General features: G+C 51.6%; 1 protein-coding gene across 2 annotated transcripts in view; it reads right to left on the reverse strand.

Annotated features, from left to right (window-relative positions):
- LOC144946003 (follistatin-A-like) overlaps positions 1-18,690 on the reverse strand; it is a 62,401-nt gene that overhangs the window by 41,499 nt on the left and 2,212 nt on the right. Inside the window, exon 2 of one of the 2 annotated variants that reach the window (XM_078874735.1) lies at positions 6,567-6,755. In XM_078874735.1, coding sequence (XP_078730861.1) covers positions 6,567-6,755 — 189 coding nt within the window. Of the gene's footprint in view, positions 1-6,566; positions 6,759-18,690 lie in introns of both variants that reach the window. The other variant, XM_078874734.1, reaches the window with a different exon arrangement.

Below are 18,690 nucleotides of genomic sequence, written 5' to 3' on the forward strand. Positions count from 1 at the left end.
GAACTCGGGTCGCCGGGTTTGTGGCGCACGCGCCCACGCACACACGTGCACACAAACAAAGACGCACGCACTCACGTTTCCATCTGGCTCATCTTGTTTTAAAAAAAACTTGTCGAGTGTTACCTCCTGCTGCTGTTGCTGCTAATGAGAAGTAATCGCTCTCTCGCGTCACATAGACATGCGCACCAATTGTCTCCTGGCCACTTCTGCGTACATCATCGTCTGTGTGTTATCCCATAAATACACGAGTAAGTAAATAACCGGGCGCCGTGACGCACGGCTGTAGTGCGGCGCTCTTGAGGGTGAGGGTTGGTGGATCGTGAAGAGGTTTACGAAAGGCCTAAACCCGCCAGGCAGCGGGGAATCCAGGAGATGGCAGCGCAAGGAAGTGTGTTCACAAACCCGCCCTATGCAAACCCGAGTTGTATGCATGTTGAAATTCTTTCTAACCGTACATAGCCAACCGTAATTGGAGGTGCGGGGGGACGGACAACTGTACCCATCTCTGTTGGTGGTCTTCAAAATGACCGGTGGTGGAAATTCCACATTATCATGGTAAGGGATCAGTCTCTCTTAGCGAGACAAGAACAGTGGACTTCCCACAAACTAGTATTACATACAGTGAGGGAAAAAAGTATTTGATCCCCTGCTGATTTTGTACGTTTGCCCACTGACAAAAAAAGTATCAGTCTATAATTTTAATGGTAGGTTTATTTGAACAGTTAGAGACAGAATGACAATAAAAAAATCCAGAAAAACGCATGTCAAAAATGTTATACATTTATTTGCATTTTAATGAGGGAAATAAGTATTTCACCCCTCTGCAAAACATGACTTAGTACTTGGTGGCAAAACCCTTGTTGGCAATCACAGAGGTCAGACGTTTCTTGTAGTTGGTCACCAGGTTTGCACACATCTCAGGAGGGATTTTGTCCCACTCCTCTTTGCAGATCTTCTCCAAGTCATTAAGGTTTCAAGGCTGACGTTTGGCAACTCGAACCTTCAGATCCCTCCACAGATTTTCTATGGGATTAAGGTCTGGAGACTGGCTAGGCCACTCCAGGACCTTAATGTGCTTCTTCTTGAGCCACTCCTTTGTTGCCTTGGCCGTGTGTTTTGGGTCATTGTCATACTGGAATACCCATCCACGACACATTTGCAATGCCCTGGCTGAGGGAACGAGGTTCTCACCCAAGATTTGACGGTACATGGCCCCGTCCATCATCCCTTTGATGCGGTGAAGTTGTCCTGTCCCCTTAGCAGAAAAACACCCCCAAAGCATAATGTTTCCACCTCCATGTTTGACGGTGGTGATGGTGTTCTTGGGGTCATAGGCAGCATTCCTCCTCCTCCAAATACGGCGAGTTGAGTTAATGCCAAAGAGCTCAATTTTGGTCTCATCTGACCACAACACTTTTACCCAGTTGTCCTCTGAATCATTCAGATGTCCATCGGCAAACTTCAGACGGGCATGTATATGTGCTTTCTTGAGCAGGGGGACCTTGAGGGCGCTGCAGGATTTCAGTCCTTCACGGCGTAGTGTGTTACCAACTTTTTCTTGGTGACTATGGTCCTAGCCGCCTTGAGATAATTGACACGATCATCCCGTCTAGTTCTGGGCTGATTTCTCACCGTTCTCATGATCATTGCAACTCCACAAGGTGAGATCTTGCATGGAGCCCCAGGCCGAGGGAGATTGACAGTTATTTTGTGTTTCTTTCATTTGCGAATAATCGCACCAACTGTTGTCACCTTCTCACCAAGCTGCTTGGCGATGGTCTTGTAGCCCATTCCAGCCTTGTGTAGGTCTACAATCTTGTCCCTGACATCCTTGGAGAGCTCTTTGGTCTTGGCCATGGTGGAAAGTTTGGAATCTGATTTATTTCTTCTGTGAACAGGTGTCTTTTATACAGGTAATAAGCTGAGATTAGGAACACTCCCTTTAAGAGTATGCTCCTAATCTCAGCTCGTTACCTGTACAAAAGACACCTGGGAGCCAGAAATCTTTCTGATTGAGAGGGGGTTAAATACTTATTTCCCTCATTAAAATGCAAATCAATTTATAACATTTTTGGCATGCGTTTTTCTGGATGTTGTTGTTGTTATTCTGTCTCTCAGATGTTCAAATAAACCTACCATTAAAATTATAGACTGATCATTTCTTTGGCAGTGGGCAAACTTACAAAATCAGCAGGGGATCAAATACTTTTTTCCCTCACTGTCACGCAGCGTGCGATATTATCAACCTGTCGTGTTACATTTCCACTAAAGATACTCCCAGGCAGACGTGAAAATATTCAAACTCTGTCGCTCGCTTAGTAATTTCCCACAGCGTGAGATTCCACTGCGAAAACGCCAAAGCGGCAAGCCCTCACTCCCGAACGCCACAGCCACACGGCGCGGTGTTGCTCGCCGCATGTTGCCCCGCGCCGTGGCCGCGACCGCGGGGCACACGTGGTCTTAGCGCCGAGGTAAACAGGGGCGCTCTCGCTCGCCGAGATAAACAGGGCCGAGGCGCGGCAGCTTAAGCCCGTGTGCGTCTGAGGCTCTCGAATACCACGCTGATGAAAGAGCCCGGCTGCCAGCTCGTGAAAACAGAACCACGCACACTCACAACAATAGCCGGCCGTTGCCACCTTCATAAATAGCCCAAACCCCACCCCCCACTGGCACTGTGATAAAACAGCGATCCATCTCGTCGCTTAAGCAGCCAGCGCGACCTTGATAAACCAATCCATCGGTGGCTTTAAATATTTAAAAACATCGTTCAATCTTCTCGCTAAAACAGCCACCACATTGACGAACAGCCCAACTGCCAGCAGGCTGACAAAACACCATCCTACCTCTTCACTAAAAGAACCAGCGTCTGTCTCGCTAAAACAGCCAGCCCCTTGCTCAAATAACTCAGCCTTAATATGAAAAAAAACTTCCTTTCGTAACGAAAAAACAACGAATCTCCTCTTCAAAAACAAAACGACGGTTCTGAGCTGGCAACCAATGCCACCCCAACATCTCTGTATGGCCACCCCGATCTCCGGCGTGGCGCTGGGCTTTAGCCGTTAGTAGTGGAGGGGAGGAAACTCAGGTTGCCCCACCCCAGGACCAGCGCGGGAACGCCGGGAATCTTGCAGCGCCGTCCCGTGGAACACAACTGAGCGGGAGACGTGAGGTGGGGTAGAGGGCAGTGTGGGGGGGTGGAGATGCGGTGGTGTGGGGCGCAAGTCCACCAGGGCTGCGCAGTTGGTGGCAGCAGCAACAGACTCGGGGGGGTTATTTGAGGGCAGGAACCTTGTCTACACCCCGCCGGCCCCCACCAGCAGAGCTGACGGCTGAAGGCTGCATCGCAGGGGGCCCAGCGTGGTCCTAATTCCATTATTGGCACACACAAAAAAATAAACGGGTCGTTTGTGCGCACCACGTCGTCCCACGCACCCAGCCACCCATCTTGGTGCCTCCAGAGATTGTAGTGTGGCACGAGGGTTGGGAGTTGAACATTGCTTCATTGCGAAGTGTCAAGATTTTGACGATGGTGTGGCCAAGTGCGCACGCGACATTTAACACATTGTTGTGCTCTCTCGAATAAGCTGTCAGTATTTGGCGCGAGCTCGCGACAACAGTGATTTCATATAACGGAGACACAGGGGACAATGTAACAGGCGGCCAAATTCTGATTTCGCAGGCGGGCAAATGATGGACGGACGGACGAACATATTGCTAGATGGAAGGGCAATCAGAGCTACAGTAGATGGAAGGTGCAATCAGAGCAGGTGATTAACGATGGCGAGATGCTGACTACCTCTCCTGGTATGCAGGAGCTCGTGCGTTCAATCCCGACCCTGACGCATGTATATTTAAAGTTTACATGCTCTCCCCATGGTCGCATGGCTTTTTCGCCAGGTCCTCCGGTTTTCCCTCAACATTTCGAAACACGCGTTTAGAGTATTTTGCTGCTATACATTTCCACGTAAGCTACTTTGTTGAGCTATCATTTGTGGACAAGTCGCTTCTGAAAAAAGCTATATATCTCAATGGGGCCTTACCTGGTAAAATAAAAATTGTTTAGTTTAATAATTAACTAACTAATTAAACTAGAACAAGAGAAAGGCAGAGGTGGTGCTTGATGCGCCAGAGGGTATTGCTAGGCTGTCACCATCTTCGTTCCTCTGCGTGGATTTCTTGGCGAGAACACACAAGGTAGCACGCAGTGCCCACCTGGAGCTACCGCATTGTCCCTGGACAACCCAGTGCCATTGGAGTGGAAGGGACATTGAGTTGGACACGTACAGAGGCAGGACGGTAGACAGGGGAATAGAGGGAGAGGCTACAGGGTCTGTTGACAGAAGGGTTTCCACCTGTCCTGGGTTTTCCCAGAATTGTCCTTTGAGGCTATCCTGGGAAATCTGTACGTTTTCCACGATGTTTTTTTTGTCCCAGTTGTTTGCCAGTTGCTTAACAATAGCAATAATACACCCCTAAAGACAATAAACTTACACTCAGAGCACTCCACTCTCCATATATTATTTATTTAATATTTCGCTTGCTTGCCGAGTCTCAACACTATTTTCAGGAGGGCCCTGCTATGTCTTCACATCTGGACTGACAATTGCTCCTTGTTTCCCAGTTGAGCAAAACATGCCAGTACTTATCCTTACAATCCATGATATGTTCCAGATTTTTATTTGTAGCACGGAGGTGGAAACCCTGATTGACATATGTGCTAAATAAGTCACTCACGCGTAAATTGAGCCAGAACCACAAACTTCACACTTCTCACAGGCGCCTCCACGCTTCCATATTTCCCACAATCCTCCAATCTACACCGTCATGCAAATGACGTCATTACACTTGGCACGCACTGGCGGTTGGAAACAAAAGAGATCTAGAGCCGAGCGGAGGCTTGAGAGCTGGCGTTTCGGAAGCCCTGGATTTTGTTGTAAAGAGATTAATTAAAACGGCAGATTAAAGTCAATATAATTATAATCATACTGTCAATATATATTGTTTGTGTGAGTGAGGTTCAGGCAGTCCAATAGAGGCTTGAAGCATCAACAATGAGAAAAGGAGAACTGTAAAGTTACGGTTGTGCACACTGCCATAGTTACTCTGTTGACAGCGCATCGGCCTATGCGTTCAGCTTCTGCACAAGCAGAAGATGAAATATCGTTACAGATGCCACTGTGAAGTGGAGCAAATAACGAAGCACACGGTCAGCTGCTACCTGCCCTACAAGACCATTGAACGACACCAAAGCAATCCGCCAGCTTACCGCCATCCTTGTCAAATAAACCCAGAGGTCAATTTCTAACATTTACAGCCATTCTAAATATAAATTTGCTTCCATGAGAGGTTTTTTCGGATTAGGTCATGTAAATATCAATGTGTCGTTAAACCCGCCACCACCGATACAGCTAATTGGTAAGGTTTGTCACGTTAACAAAACATGACAATTCGTTACTAGTTCAGCACACTGGTGTGTTGGAAAGTAAACCCACAACATTTACAATTTGAAAACAAAGTTTCGCTGGTATTTACAACCAGCCTCATCAGGCGACAGCCAGAATTGTCTGTCGTATGTATATTGAACAATTTCGCACTGTACGTAGCCAACTGTGCTAATCAGATGTGCGGGAGAAGGACAAACTAAACACAAAAAGCAGTTCCAAAAATGTAGTTTTCAATCTAGATGTGAAAGTGCATAGCTCCAGTGGCTTCCTAATATTGGAAAGAAGAGCGTTCCAGACCGCCGCAGAAGCGCAGATGAAAGCACGCAATGCAGTGACCGTCTTTGTTCGATGGTTCGCCAAAAGCCGCTGCTGCGCGGATGACCGGAGTTTGCGTGATGGTTTATCTCTGCAACGTGCCATACAGAACAAGAACACTGACAGTGTTTAAATTGCGTGGCGGTGGTGCCGTTGACAGTGGTGTGGCGTGCGTGGCATGGGCGCTGGTGCAAGGAACGAGATGGGGACTCTCTATCCAAAATCCCGCCCCCTCCGGCCCGTGGGTCGAAGTGCAGTGGCACCGCATGCTGGTCGCAGTAACGTCACGAGATTCCCATAATGCCGCGCTCATAACTTTTAATGACCTTTGTCTATTTACTAGAGATTCGAACTCATGTCAGGCAGCCTGGGTTGCACGGCCTAGGCATGCAGCTGCAAGGGCTGTTTGATTGGGCACCGACTGGGTAAGAGCAATTGTTTATTTTGGTCGCGTCTCCCATTAACGAGGCAGAGGCCGCGCGGGCAGGGAGTGGTATTCCCACATTAATTCGCCACTGAACATTTTCCAGGTCGCTCGAAGGCCGGAGTGTTCAGAAGCCACGGCCACAGGGAGAGGTACATCCCTGGACGCATCCCTACCAAGGCTGCCACCTTCCACTACCAAATTGCATGTAAATTAGAAATTGCTAACCTCAGTGTGATGCAGACACAGTACAACATTTCAAATTAATTTTTTCTACGTAATTGAAGACAACCAATTACCGACTACACGGTGAAATTACACATGAGAAACACGCGTGTGATTCAGACCCTGCCCGTCGCTGCAGCCCCCCACCCTCGCCCCACCTCTGCAGGGCGTGCAGTTGGGCGCCCCGCCGGTGAGCGCGAGCCAGCGGAAGAGCGTGGCCGAGGAGGGGTCGCCCGCCGTGAAGCCGGCGCCGGGCCCGCTAGCGCGGCAACACTCGTCCCGCGACACGCCCGCACGCAACAGCTCCTTGCACCGCCCGGCGCGTGTCTGCTGCAGCCAGCAGTTGCCTGCTGCACGACGTTACACACACACACGCAGCGTCACTCACGCGCCACACACGCGCCACACACACGCGTCGTCACACACACGCAGCGTCACTCACGCGCCACACACACGCGTCACACACACGCGTCACACACACGGGGCGTCACTCACACGTCACACACGCAGCGTCACACACATAAAAGACAAATATTCCCCGTTTAGCCTAAACAGATTGTTGGGGCAAGTGCTGTTAGCAAGCAGCACCTATGAAGGCCGGTACGGCACACGAGGGAGTGTGTGGCCAGCACCAAGCCGGGCCGCCTTTGTATCCCCAGTGGCGATGTTCACACCGCACCAGGTACTCATTTGAGGCCGAGTCAACCTAGAGGAGGCTCAGGACCGGTTCAGATAATCGTCACTGGTGTTGACCATGAGCAGGAATCGAACCCGGGTCGCCGAATTCGTAGCACACTCCACAACATCAAAGACAATGACACACGGCATCACACACGTGCACACACTCAGTGGGTCCCCACGTTCACACAAAATGCACCAAGATATTCAACTCATGTCCACCGGTGGTCCACTGCATTCTCACTTTTAGCCATGACATGTGTCCATCGACTTAGTTTAATAGTCACTGTATCTAAGCCATTGTTCATCTTCCTGTCTCAGAAGAATATCTATAATTAACGTCTCCATGCTGATTTGCGTATTTGTCAGATTTATGGAATTTTCATTTTGACACTCTGTTTGCGATGTATTTCGGATGTTTTGGTGTAAAAAGTAACGGCCAAACTTCTCAAAATCTGACGCTTTGGAGGCAACGGTTGTTGGTTCTCAGAGATTTGTGCATATCCCAAATCAGTCATCACTGCACAGTGGCCGGGAGTTAAAAGGGTACACCAAACGGTTTTGTGAATCAGTATGTGTGGATATTTGAGTCTTATTCCCTTTTGTGTGATCTGCCCAATGACATCTGTTGGGGAAGGAACTTTATTTCTCCACATAGCATCTCGTGAAGCTACTGGGTCGATCGCCAAAACTAGACGTCCCATTACAAGCATTTCCCATCACACAAAAGGAGATGCTGAGGGTTTGTTACCCAAAAGCTATTATTAGGTAAATATTCACGTGCCAATTAAAAAAACTGGTCATCAAAAAACATAACAAATATATACAGTATCTGAAAATCTCATGAGGTTGAATGGTCTTAACGAGTGCACTCTTCAACTCTGACCTCTCGATGTATGTGCCATGAAGAAGGGACATTTTCCGAAATGTCGCCTTTTACATATTTTTTACTTTTTAGGCCGCAGTGTTATTGATAAATGTGTTGAGTTTGTTGTTGCTAATTATGCGTGTGCACCAACTGCCAACGCAGCAGCATCACACAATTTGTTTAATCTTAAAGAAGAGTTGAGATTCAATAAGGCCTCTCTGAGTAAATTATTATTTGTTCCCAGATTTGCCTATTTTGCCATAGAAATTCAGGTTCATACAGTGCCAGGGATTTTTTTGTGCAGTCTTCAAAGCCCCCCCCCCCCCATACAGGCTTTTCACTTTTGCCAATAATGAGACATGGAACGTGTAATGATTTAATTTGCATGTGAATGGATATGATTCTCAAATGCAGACTGGATTTTTATATAACCATGGCTAGAATCACAGACTCACTCATTAGTGCTCTACATCTCAAGGCATTCAGCCCATAACACATTGTACACCCATTTCCAGGATTACTGTCGTTCTCTCTGGATTATAAGACGCCCCGGAAAGTAAGACAAACCCTAAAACTTTTGCGCCGTGTCAATAAAAGTTATGATATGCATCTGGTCTCACACGCACACCGACTAGACGATAAAATGCACCCCAAATGTTCCTTTAAATTATAAGGGGAAAGATTTGCATCTTATAATCCAGAGACTGTGGTAATTCCATAAATACTTGCCTATCGAAACCAGACGCTGACGTTTATCACTTTAATCTCTGCCGCTTATGCTCTGGATGTATTAGCTCTCGACCATAGTAATGTGGAATTTATTCCAATGGCTCATTTATACAAAAGATACATTATTTCGCTTTCATTTCTGAGCACTAATTCTATAATTTGGGGTGGGCGGTGGCGCAGCTGTGAGCGCACTGCACTATGAACCGGGCGACCTGAGTTTGATTCCCAGCCATGGCTAACATTAGTGGCAAGGGATATCTGAGCTCATACTAGGTCGCTCACTACCAACCCCTAGAAATTAGACGTGGGGAGGCCTTAATCAAGCAGTTGATTGACAAGGGACTGTCAGCGAGTGAATATAAGAAATTCAGCAGTTGTACTCAGCGAGGTGGTAGCCTTATCTATATATATAAAAGTTAAAATGTATGTGTGGGTTTGTGGCGGGGTTTGTGTGTGGGTTTGTGTGTGATCGCGCACTTGGCTCTCCAACGGTGGGGTATATGTGAATAAAAATGGCCAGGTACCACATTGTGCCATAGCAATATTAAATTTCCACCACTTCTTCCCAACCTGTCACCGTCCCCCTAGAGATTAGCAGAGAGACAGCTCTGTTTGTCTATACACTGCAGGATGAGGGCTTCCGGAGGCCTATACGGATCATGGGGATGATTTGAAAACATTTAATTAACCACGCTAGGTAGAGGGAGTCCATGAAGGCAAGGAGCATGTAACGTAGATGTATATAAATAATTACAACGTGTATATTGCTGTACTGCCTTCTTCCGCGACCACGAAGTCCTGCCGCTCCACATTAACCTGTTGTGCAGTGGTCGCCAATCAAAGCATCATCCAGGTTCAACTCTGCTTAAGCTTCCGATAACCTGATGAGATAGGGGATGTGCCACGTTCTATTCTATCCTTGCGTATATGGGGTGATTAATGCCAATGTCCAGGTCTGCTAGCCACAAGGGCATGCTAGGTGATTTGACCAGGGCAGGACGAGGGGCATAGGCTTGTTGGTACGGGCGGCTGTTGGCCATTGGTGCCAAACAAGGTCGCTTGCCCCAACTAATTATTTTGGGCACCGTTCATCTGGATCGGAGCCTGAGATGTGCCAGTCGCTCATCAAATGCGAGCGTCTCTGCGGGGTCACCCCCGTTTAAAATAGCGCCGGCGAGATGACGGCGGGTACTGCGTGTGCGCGCGAGTGTGTGCGTTTTCATTATGACTCGAGATAGAATACCCAACTTCCAGGAAAAAAAAACCAATGCAAGTTCTATTCCGAACGGTGCCATGCGCGTGCGTATTTGAAATAAGAACCCCCTTGGGAACACTGAGTAGTCCATCACTGAATAGACTGCCTCTCTCGGCTGGAACACAATGCTATAAATAAATAGGCAGTAATGGCGTCGGTGGAAAAGGCAAATCACTATTGATGTGGGTCAACAAAGTCAAACCCAGCCCATTGCTTTTGTTATTCCTTGCTTTGTAAATAAAACCCAACCGGGATTCACGTTGCATCAGGACACCCATTGGTGCATTAATTGAATACCATTCGATGTAGATGATGATTACATTCAAAAACAAAAACAAAGCCTAACATCTGCTGCCCTCCACAACTATAATGATGCCTGCCCTACCATTCCTGTGCAGTGCGATTGATTTTAGACGCTATATGAATCCTAAATCCGGAATGTATTTTGTTGCATTTAATGTCATTAATGCAAAACAAAATTAAACGTAATCTTTCTGCGTGGGTCACGATTTCATTACCTCTTGGAGAGGAACCAGACACATTGGTACCTAGGGTGCCATCCCCCCCTCCCCCTTCCCGCCTCCAGTACTTGGGACACCGATTATGACGGAGCACCTGTGGCGGCCGCTCCACCCCGTCTCGCCCCCCACTGGGCCCCCACCCTCGCTACGACACTGGGGGGCGCTAAGTCCAGGGTGGTCCACATGTCTTGTGACCCACATTTAATTCTCTAAATTTAAATATTTGTACACCAATGGATATGTAATGTAAGCAATCTATATATATAAAAGTAAAAAGTTGTGTGTGGGTTTGTGGCGGGGTTGTGTGTGGGTTTGTGGTGGGGTTTGTTTGTGGCGGGGTTTGTGTGTGGTTGCGCGCTTGGCTCTCCAACTGTGGAGTTTACGTGAAAAAAAAATAGCGAGGAACCACGCCGTAAGCCCCGCGGTGAGCAAGCGCTATTCCTTTTTACATCTGTCAACTTTAAATTAGTTTAATTAGCTATTTAGTGCTATTTTTGTGCGATTCCCTTTTATTTATTTATGACGCTTGCACGACCATACCAACTCACGCGCCTTTGGTGGGGGGCAGCCCCCATGCCAAGTTGCACACCTTCAGTGGGAGTGAGGGGGACATTTTCTTTCGCGTTAAAAATCCTATAAAAAATTCACTAAATGCTCTCATGTCCACCCCACCCCGATGCGTGCAGTTATTACTACTATACAGTCGGTAGATACTACCACTATAGGCCGTAGATATTATTGCAGAACGGCCGGGGACATCGTGCCTGGGGGGTGGGGGTGTCAGAGGTAGCAGCCCAGCTCCAGCCTGCCATGGTGCCACCTCGGTCGGCTGGACAATCTAGGCGAGGCCGGAGGCTCTGCACGGGACTAGGCCTCACCACGCCACTGTCAGGTGAGTACTTTGTGCTATAGAGTCGATACATACTGCATGTACTACTGTAGTGATAGCAGGTACCAACAGTCGGTATGCACTGCTCTAATCATAGCAGGTACCACCACAGTCAGTATGCACTGCTGTAATCATAGAAGGTACCACCACAGTATGCACTATTTGAATCATAGCAGGTACCACCACAGTCAGTACGCACTGCTGTTAGATTTTTAAGAGTAGTTTTGAAATATTTTGAAGACCCGGGCAACGCCGGGTACTTCCCGCTAGTATAAAATAAAAATATTAGGGATCAATGAATTAGGAGTCGCAAGACATCTGGACCATCCTGTACTGAATATGAGATTGTACAAATTATGTTGGCAGTGCTGCTGACGCGTTGGCAGTGGTGCACAAGCACCAATAACAACAATAACATTCGCCGATAACATTGTTGCCTGAATGTGCTATGAAGAAGGTTAGGGCCATTGCTCGAAACGTCGCCAATTAAACGTATGTATGGTGAACTGTACGTAGCCAACCCTATTAATCGGAGGTGCGGGGGAAGGACAACACAACTGTTGGCAGTGTGATTGAAGAATGTGTTGAGTGTACGTGTTAAGTGCTATTGTACCATTGGAACCTCATTTGCCAGTAAAAAATATGATAATTGGTTTTTTACCCTTTTATCTGGCAACAAAATTGACACCTTTTTTCATCAAGTGCTATTGTGTTAATGCTCCTCCCCACTGCAGGGTCGTCTACTCATGCAGTTTTCCCCAGGGTGTGGGCGAGGGGGCGCAATGATGAATCCAGCACTCAGCTGGTGGTCCACGCGGCTTTGTGAAAAAATAATTATACTCCTTGGTTCTTTCGGTAAAGTCACGTAGGAAGAATAAAATAAAACAAATCACGACGTTTCGATCGCAACACAAGCAATCCTCATCAGGTGGGAACACCACAGCAAGAACAAATGCTGAAGTGGGCGAGAGAGCTGCCGTAGCAAGAGGTTATATAGGTGTAATAAAAGACTCCGTCAGGCGATGCTGGTCTCCGTTTGTCTTTTATTCAGTTTCATCTCCACACCCCCACTGGCCTCCTCTCGGACCAGTGTAGTCTCGCGCGCGCCCCGCGCGCTCCCTTTCGCGTGCCACGCACGCTCTCACTCTCGCGTGCTACGCACGCTCTCTCTCTCGTGTGCTACGCACACTCTCTCTCTCGTGTGCTACGCACACTCTCTCTCTCGTGTGCTACGCACGCTCTCTCTCGCGTGCCCCGCACGCTCCTCCGTTAGCTCCTCTATTCCCGCACTCCGCACACCGCTGGCCGATGGCGTGCTGAGGTCCTTCGGCCACGTGGCCGATGGCGCGGATCTTTCCTCACCACCCAACGTGGCTCAGCCTCTTAACTTCCCCGACTGCCCCGATCTCTTCCGGGCTCCCACTTATATACATTCCCCCCACGTGACCCTGACTCCTCCCCTTCCAGATCTCAGATCCGGCCTTCCCATACTACCCCGCTGGCTCCGCCCCCATTCACCTCGCCTCCCATTGGAGCCGAGGTGAATGGTGGCCCCTCCCACACGCCCCGCAGACCAGGCTCCGCCCCCCAATACCCCGGGCCATGTGATTGGACCAGAGCCTAGCAACAACCCCATTTACGCTCGCATTATATGACCCCCCCCCCCCCCCCCCGATGAAAAGCCAGCCGTTCCGGCTGCAATAGGACAAAATAATGCGAGCGACAGCATCACAATCAGGAATCACCAGACACAACGGAGAGTATAACAACAACACAATTAACGAAAAGGAAGGGATTTGGAACGAGTGCGGGTCGCCGGCCCGTCCTTCACGAGAGGCGGCACCCTCAAAGGTCGCAGTCCCGACAGGGTTTTAGGAGCGGAACCATCCGCCGCTGGTGGAGGCCTGTCCATCCCAGCATCCCGTTCCCAAGAGAGGTCCATAGTCAGGGTCCCCTGTAACTGCAACCGCGGCGGGGTTGGAGGGGCAGCAGGGCCAAATGTCCCCGTCGCCATGGTAGGCCCACCCGGTGCAGGAATCCCTGTGTCCGGCAGGATCACAGCAGGCCCGTCTACAGGAGGCACGACAGGCGCGCTTGCAGGTTGAACAGGCAAAGTCAGTGGCGCATTGGACGCGACAGACACCGGCAAGGCAACGTTAGGAGATGACGCATCCACTCGCGGGGCCATGTAGGGTTTAAATCGGGACGTGTGAACGTACCAACGCAGCGATCCGACCCAAACGCGCGCGGACTGCGGGCTAGGGACCTCAATAAGCACAACCGGCCCCTGCCAGGGTTTGTGCAACTTAGGGGAGGTCCCCACCGGTACCTGTGGGCAGTGGAGCCAGGCCATGTCCCCCAATCGCCAGGGGGACCCACAATGAGAGCGCCGGGCGCAACGTTCGTTCCGGGCCTGGGTCCTGGCCGTAGCCAATCGGGCCGCCTCCCGTGCCTCCGCCACACATCGAGCGGCATCACGAATATACTCGGGGAGGGTCTTAACAGGACCCCTTGCCCGCGTGCCAAGTTGTACTTCCGCCGGCGGCACATTCTCGCGGCCGTACCTCACAAAGAAGGGTGAGTACCCTGTTGACGCATGCGGCGCCATCCGGTAAGCGGAGAGCACCCCAGGGATATGCAAATCCCAATCGGCCTGCTTCTCGCTAACCGTATGACAGAGCATGGCCGACAGGGTCTGGTTCAACCGTTCAACCATCCCATCAGTTTGTGGATGGTAGGGAAAAGTCCGAACCTTCTTAGTCCCCAGTGCGTCGCACACATCCCAAAATAGGTTGGAAGAAAAATTTCGCCCTTGGTCTGTAAGCAACTTTTCCGGCGCCCCCTTGTCCATCACATATCCAAACAGAAATGCCTCCGTGATAGACGCCGCCGACTGGTCGGGCAAGGGCCAGGCCATCGGCCAGCGGGAAAGATATTCAACCCTGACCAACAAAAATTTGTTCCCCCGAGCGGACGGGGGAAAGGGCCCCAGAATATCCAACGCCACCAACTCGTTAACCCACAACACTTGTAACGACTGCACTGGGGGAACATACGGTTGCTTAGGCGGCTTCCGCCGGGCACAGTCGGAGAACGCCCGAATATGCCCGACGACATCAGTCGTCATGCCATGCTAAAAATAATCCCGCTGTAATGTCAACAAGGTTTTCTGCACCCCGAGATGTAACAACTTCTCAGCGTGCAGAATCCGAATCAACTCATATCGCAACGACGACGGCACAACAAGACGCCAGCGATTGTGCAAGCCTTCCCTCCACATCAACAAGCCGTCACGGAGAGCCGCTCCTGGCGTCCCATCGGACGACGGATATCCCCTCTCCTTTACAGCCCGACTCCGTAAGGCCCCCAGCGAATCATCGAGCAATTGCTCTCGAATCCACACGGAACGCGGCAAATTCAAAACCCCGTCGGCCGGTTCCGGACACGTGGAAGCCCCGGGCATCTCCACAGCGGACACGACAGGACGCGGGGGCTGTGGAACCCGCGTGCACCTATTCGTGCCAGAGGCACAGGTGCAGGGGGATCCCTGCGGCAATCGGGAGAGTGCATCCGCGTTTGCGTGACGCGACCTCTTACGATATTGAATCTCAAACGACAATTCCTGCAAAGTTTCCAACCATCGCGCCAATTGGCCAGACTGTTGGTCAACTTTCAGGGAATATTGTAGAGCCGCGTGGTCAGTGCGCACAATAAATTTGCGACCATACAAATACGGCCGGTATTGACGGACAAAATGCACTATAGCCAACAGTTCCTGGCGGGTAACGCAGTAGCGGGTCTCCGCCGGAGATAAAACGCGGCTCCACCACACGCTCGACGCCACCCTTAAACTGCGATAGCACGGCCCCAATCCCCGTGTCACTAGCGTCGGTATCCAGAATAAAAGGCAGATTGAAATCAGGGTAGTCCTGCGTCGGCGCTGACGCCAAGCGATCGCGTAGGCCATGAAACGCCGCCTCCTCCGCCGGCCCCCAGCTGAACCTCCGGTTCTTTGCCGTTAGGAGGTGCAATGGCCTAGCGATCGTGGAAAATTTTGGAACGAACCTGCGATAATAGGAAGCGAACCCGACAAAACGATGCACGTCACCCACCGTAGCCGGAATCGACCAGTCCCGGATAAACGCCGTTTACTCCGGGTCCGTGGCCACACCGTCAGAGCTGACTATGTGGCCCAAATAGCGCACGGATCGTTGCAAAAGGTGACACTTCTTGGGCTTAAATTTCAAATTGGCGGAACGCACCCTAGCAAAAACAGCATCCAATCTCTGAAGACGCTCCTCAAACGTATGGCTAAACACAATAACATCATCCAAATATATCAAGCACGTGTCCCACTGCAGACCGGTCAACACGAGTTCCATCAACCTCTGGAACGTAGCAGGGGCGGTGTCTTTTCCCTCGAGGACTCGTTCAGGGGGAGCTGCCAGAACCCCGAAGAGAGGTCAAGAGTGGAAAAGAATTTCGCCCCAGACAAGGCATTGAGGGAATCATCCATACGCAGCAGGGGGTAAGCGTCCGCAACCGACACCTTGTTTAACTTCCGAAAATCGACACAAAACCGTAAATTACCATCCTTTTTCTTTATCAGGACCACCGGAGCACCCCATGGGCTGTTGGATGGAGAGATAATGTCAGCGGCTAGCATATCATCCACCGCGCCACGTACATGATCCCTCTCCGCCGGGCTCAACCGATGTGGATTCATCCGAATGGGAGCAGCATCCCCGGTATCAATATGGTGGGAGAGCAACCTGGTGCGTCCCAGATCGAAATCGTCTTTACTAAAGACATCAGAATATTTCTCCAACAGCGCGCGAAGTGCGGACCCGCTGGTCCGTAGTCAAGGACGCATTTTCTTGGCACAACCCGGCGATCCATCAATTGTCCTGCGCCGTCAAGGCCGAAACGCCCCCTACGAGGCCCCGGTAGGCCGGATCATCATGGGCCATGAAGGCGGTCGTAGCATGTGCCAAAACCGTTCCGGCCAGCACGACGACATTGTCCGCGCCTCCATTCAACACTTGCAAAAACGGAGGCTGACCCGGCCGAACAATCGTTCGTGCTGCGAACAGCGCCAGGCCATCCGTAACCGCGTTGGACGGCAACAACAACACCCCCGCCGCCCCCTCGACCCCAGGCACGGGCTTCCGATAACGCAGTGGGATAAGCATCTGCGAGCCAGGTGGAATGTCGATCGAAACATCGGATAGCGCCTGCACCTGACGGTCCGGAGCGGACTGTTCCCACGGCGACGGCAAAAATAAAATCTTCTGGCCCGCCGGTAACTCAATACAATTCTGATCAACCCTTATCTGAATAGGCATCTTTGCCCCAACAAACACGGCACAGCGAGGGACCTGGAGATTAACACCGTCCCCGAAGCCGACACACCCCCAACCGAAATACACGCCTCCACCTGACCAAAGATGCCCATACTCCCTCTAATGGGGGGACTTAGAGTCCCCCCATTAGAACAGGCCCCCGGAATGCATACCAACGGTGATGCATGAGATGACAGGCCTTGCCGGGTGTCTGATGCGTACCGACTTGCCTGACATGGTTGACTCTCCGGCGTTGACGTCGCGTCCTTGGCCGGGGACTCCGGCTGAAGAGGCGGGTGAGGGCGACTCCGACAGTCCAGCGCGAAGTGTCCAAGACGCCCGCAGCGGTAACACGACGAGTCGGCCCACCGCCCGGCTCCCCCCCCCCCCCCCCCCCCCGTCTCGACGATCCCTAAGCGGTGGGCCGGAGCACGACTCCGCTTCCCCTCGAGGAACCCACTGGGCCGCCGCTGCAGAGAAATCGCCAGGCCCCCTCTCGTCCGGCACGAAGACGGCCTTTGACGGAGTCCACCCGGCGGCGCCTCCCTCCACGGTCGGGCTCCCCGTCCAGGCGGTCACCTGTGCCCAACGGCACAAGTTGAACTGCGCGTCGAGGCACTTGGCTGCCAACCGTGAGGTCTACTGCTCATGGCCGCATATCGGCATCGGAATGCCCAAGTCCTTGGACAGCTCCAACATCTTACCCAGTATCAAGGACTCCAACAAGTCGGGCTCCGTCTCTGGATACGCAGCCATGGCCAGCTCAAGCACAGTGCCCCGGAAAGCCACAGGCGATTCCTCGGGTGCCCGTTGCCTCTGGACGAATCTGCGGTGTGCGTCGTCCAGAGGCTCGTATGCTTCCGCCATTTCGTCGAACGCCCCTTTCAGCGTCGCCTTCTTCGCGGCCTTGATGGAGCGGAAGAATTTCAAAGACTTGTCATCCAGAAGCGTTGGCAGAACTTCCAAGGCCTCTGCATCCGTCCACTTGGCGGATCGGCCGGCCGACTCAAAACGCCACGCAAATGTGCTCCAATCTCCTCCAATTGAGAATTATTTAATCGTCGTCAGGCGATGGCTGTGAGTCCCCGAGCTGCTGTCTTCCGATGCAGGCGTCCCCTGCAGCGGCGACAAGATGGCGTCTTCCTGCCATGGCAGCGACAAGATGGCGGCTTCCCGCCGCGGCGGCGACAAGATGGCGGCTTCCCGCCGTTCGTCCGCGACCACACCCAAGATCGCGGCGTCCTGCCGTGTGTCGGAGAGGGCGGGAAGCGTCACAGAGGCCCCAATGGCGGACGGCTCGGCCCCACCTGAAGGCTCCCCGCTTGAAGGCCCGCCACGTGGCCGATCCGGCATCGTCGCTGGCACGACCAGGGTGACTAAATCCAGCAGAACGGCCCGCAGTGAATCAAGCTGGACTGCCACGTGTCACCAGCCGTCCTCGGCGCCTGTCGACGCAGACGGCCCGGCCGCCCTGACGACATCTTGTACTCCTGTCGTGTCGCTCGCCGCTACTTCGCCCACGCCTTCCATGGTCGGGACCGCCACCGCCAGAGGAAGGTCCTCTTCGTCTTCTGAAGATGGTGCAGGTATATTCTTTTTCTTGAGATGTTTTGACATCTCGTTCCACTTCTGACACCAGTGTAATAAAAGACTCCGTCAGGCGATGCTGGTCTCCGTTTGTCTTTTATTCAGCTTCTTCTCCGCACCCCCACTGGCCTCCTCTCGGACCAGTGTCGTCTCGCGCGCGCCCCGCGCACGCCCCCTTTCGCGTGCCACGCACGCTCTCTCTCTCGCGTGCTATGCATGCTCTCTCTCGCGTGCCCCGCACGCTCCTCCGTTAGCTCCTCTATTCCTGCACTTCGCACACCGCTGGCCAACGGCGTGCTGAGGTCCTTCAGCCACGTGGCCGATGGCGCGGATCTTTCCTCACCACCCAACGTGGCTCAGCCTCTTAACTTCCCTGACTGCCCCGATCTCTTCCGGGCTCCCACTTATATACA

Source organism: Lampetra fluviatilis, chromosome 39 (genome assembly GCF_964198595.1).
Source record: "Lampetra fluviatilis chromosome 39, kcLamFluv1.1, whole genome shotgun sequence".
Lineage (NCBI taxonomy): Eukaryota > Metazoa > Chordata > Hyperoartia > Petromyzontiformes > Petromyzontidae > Lampetra > Lampetra fluviatilis.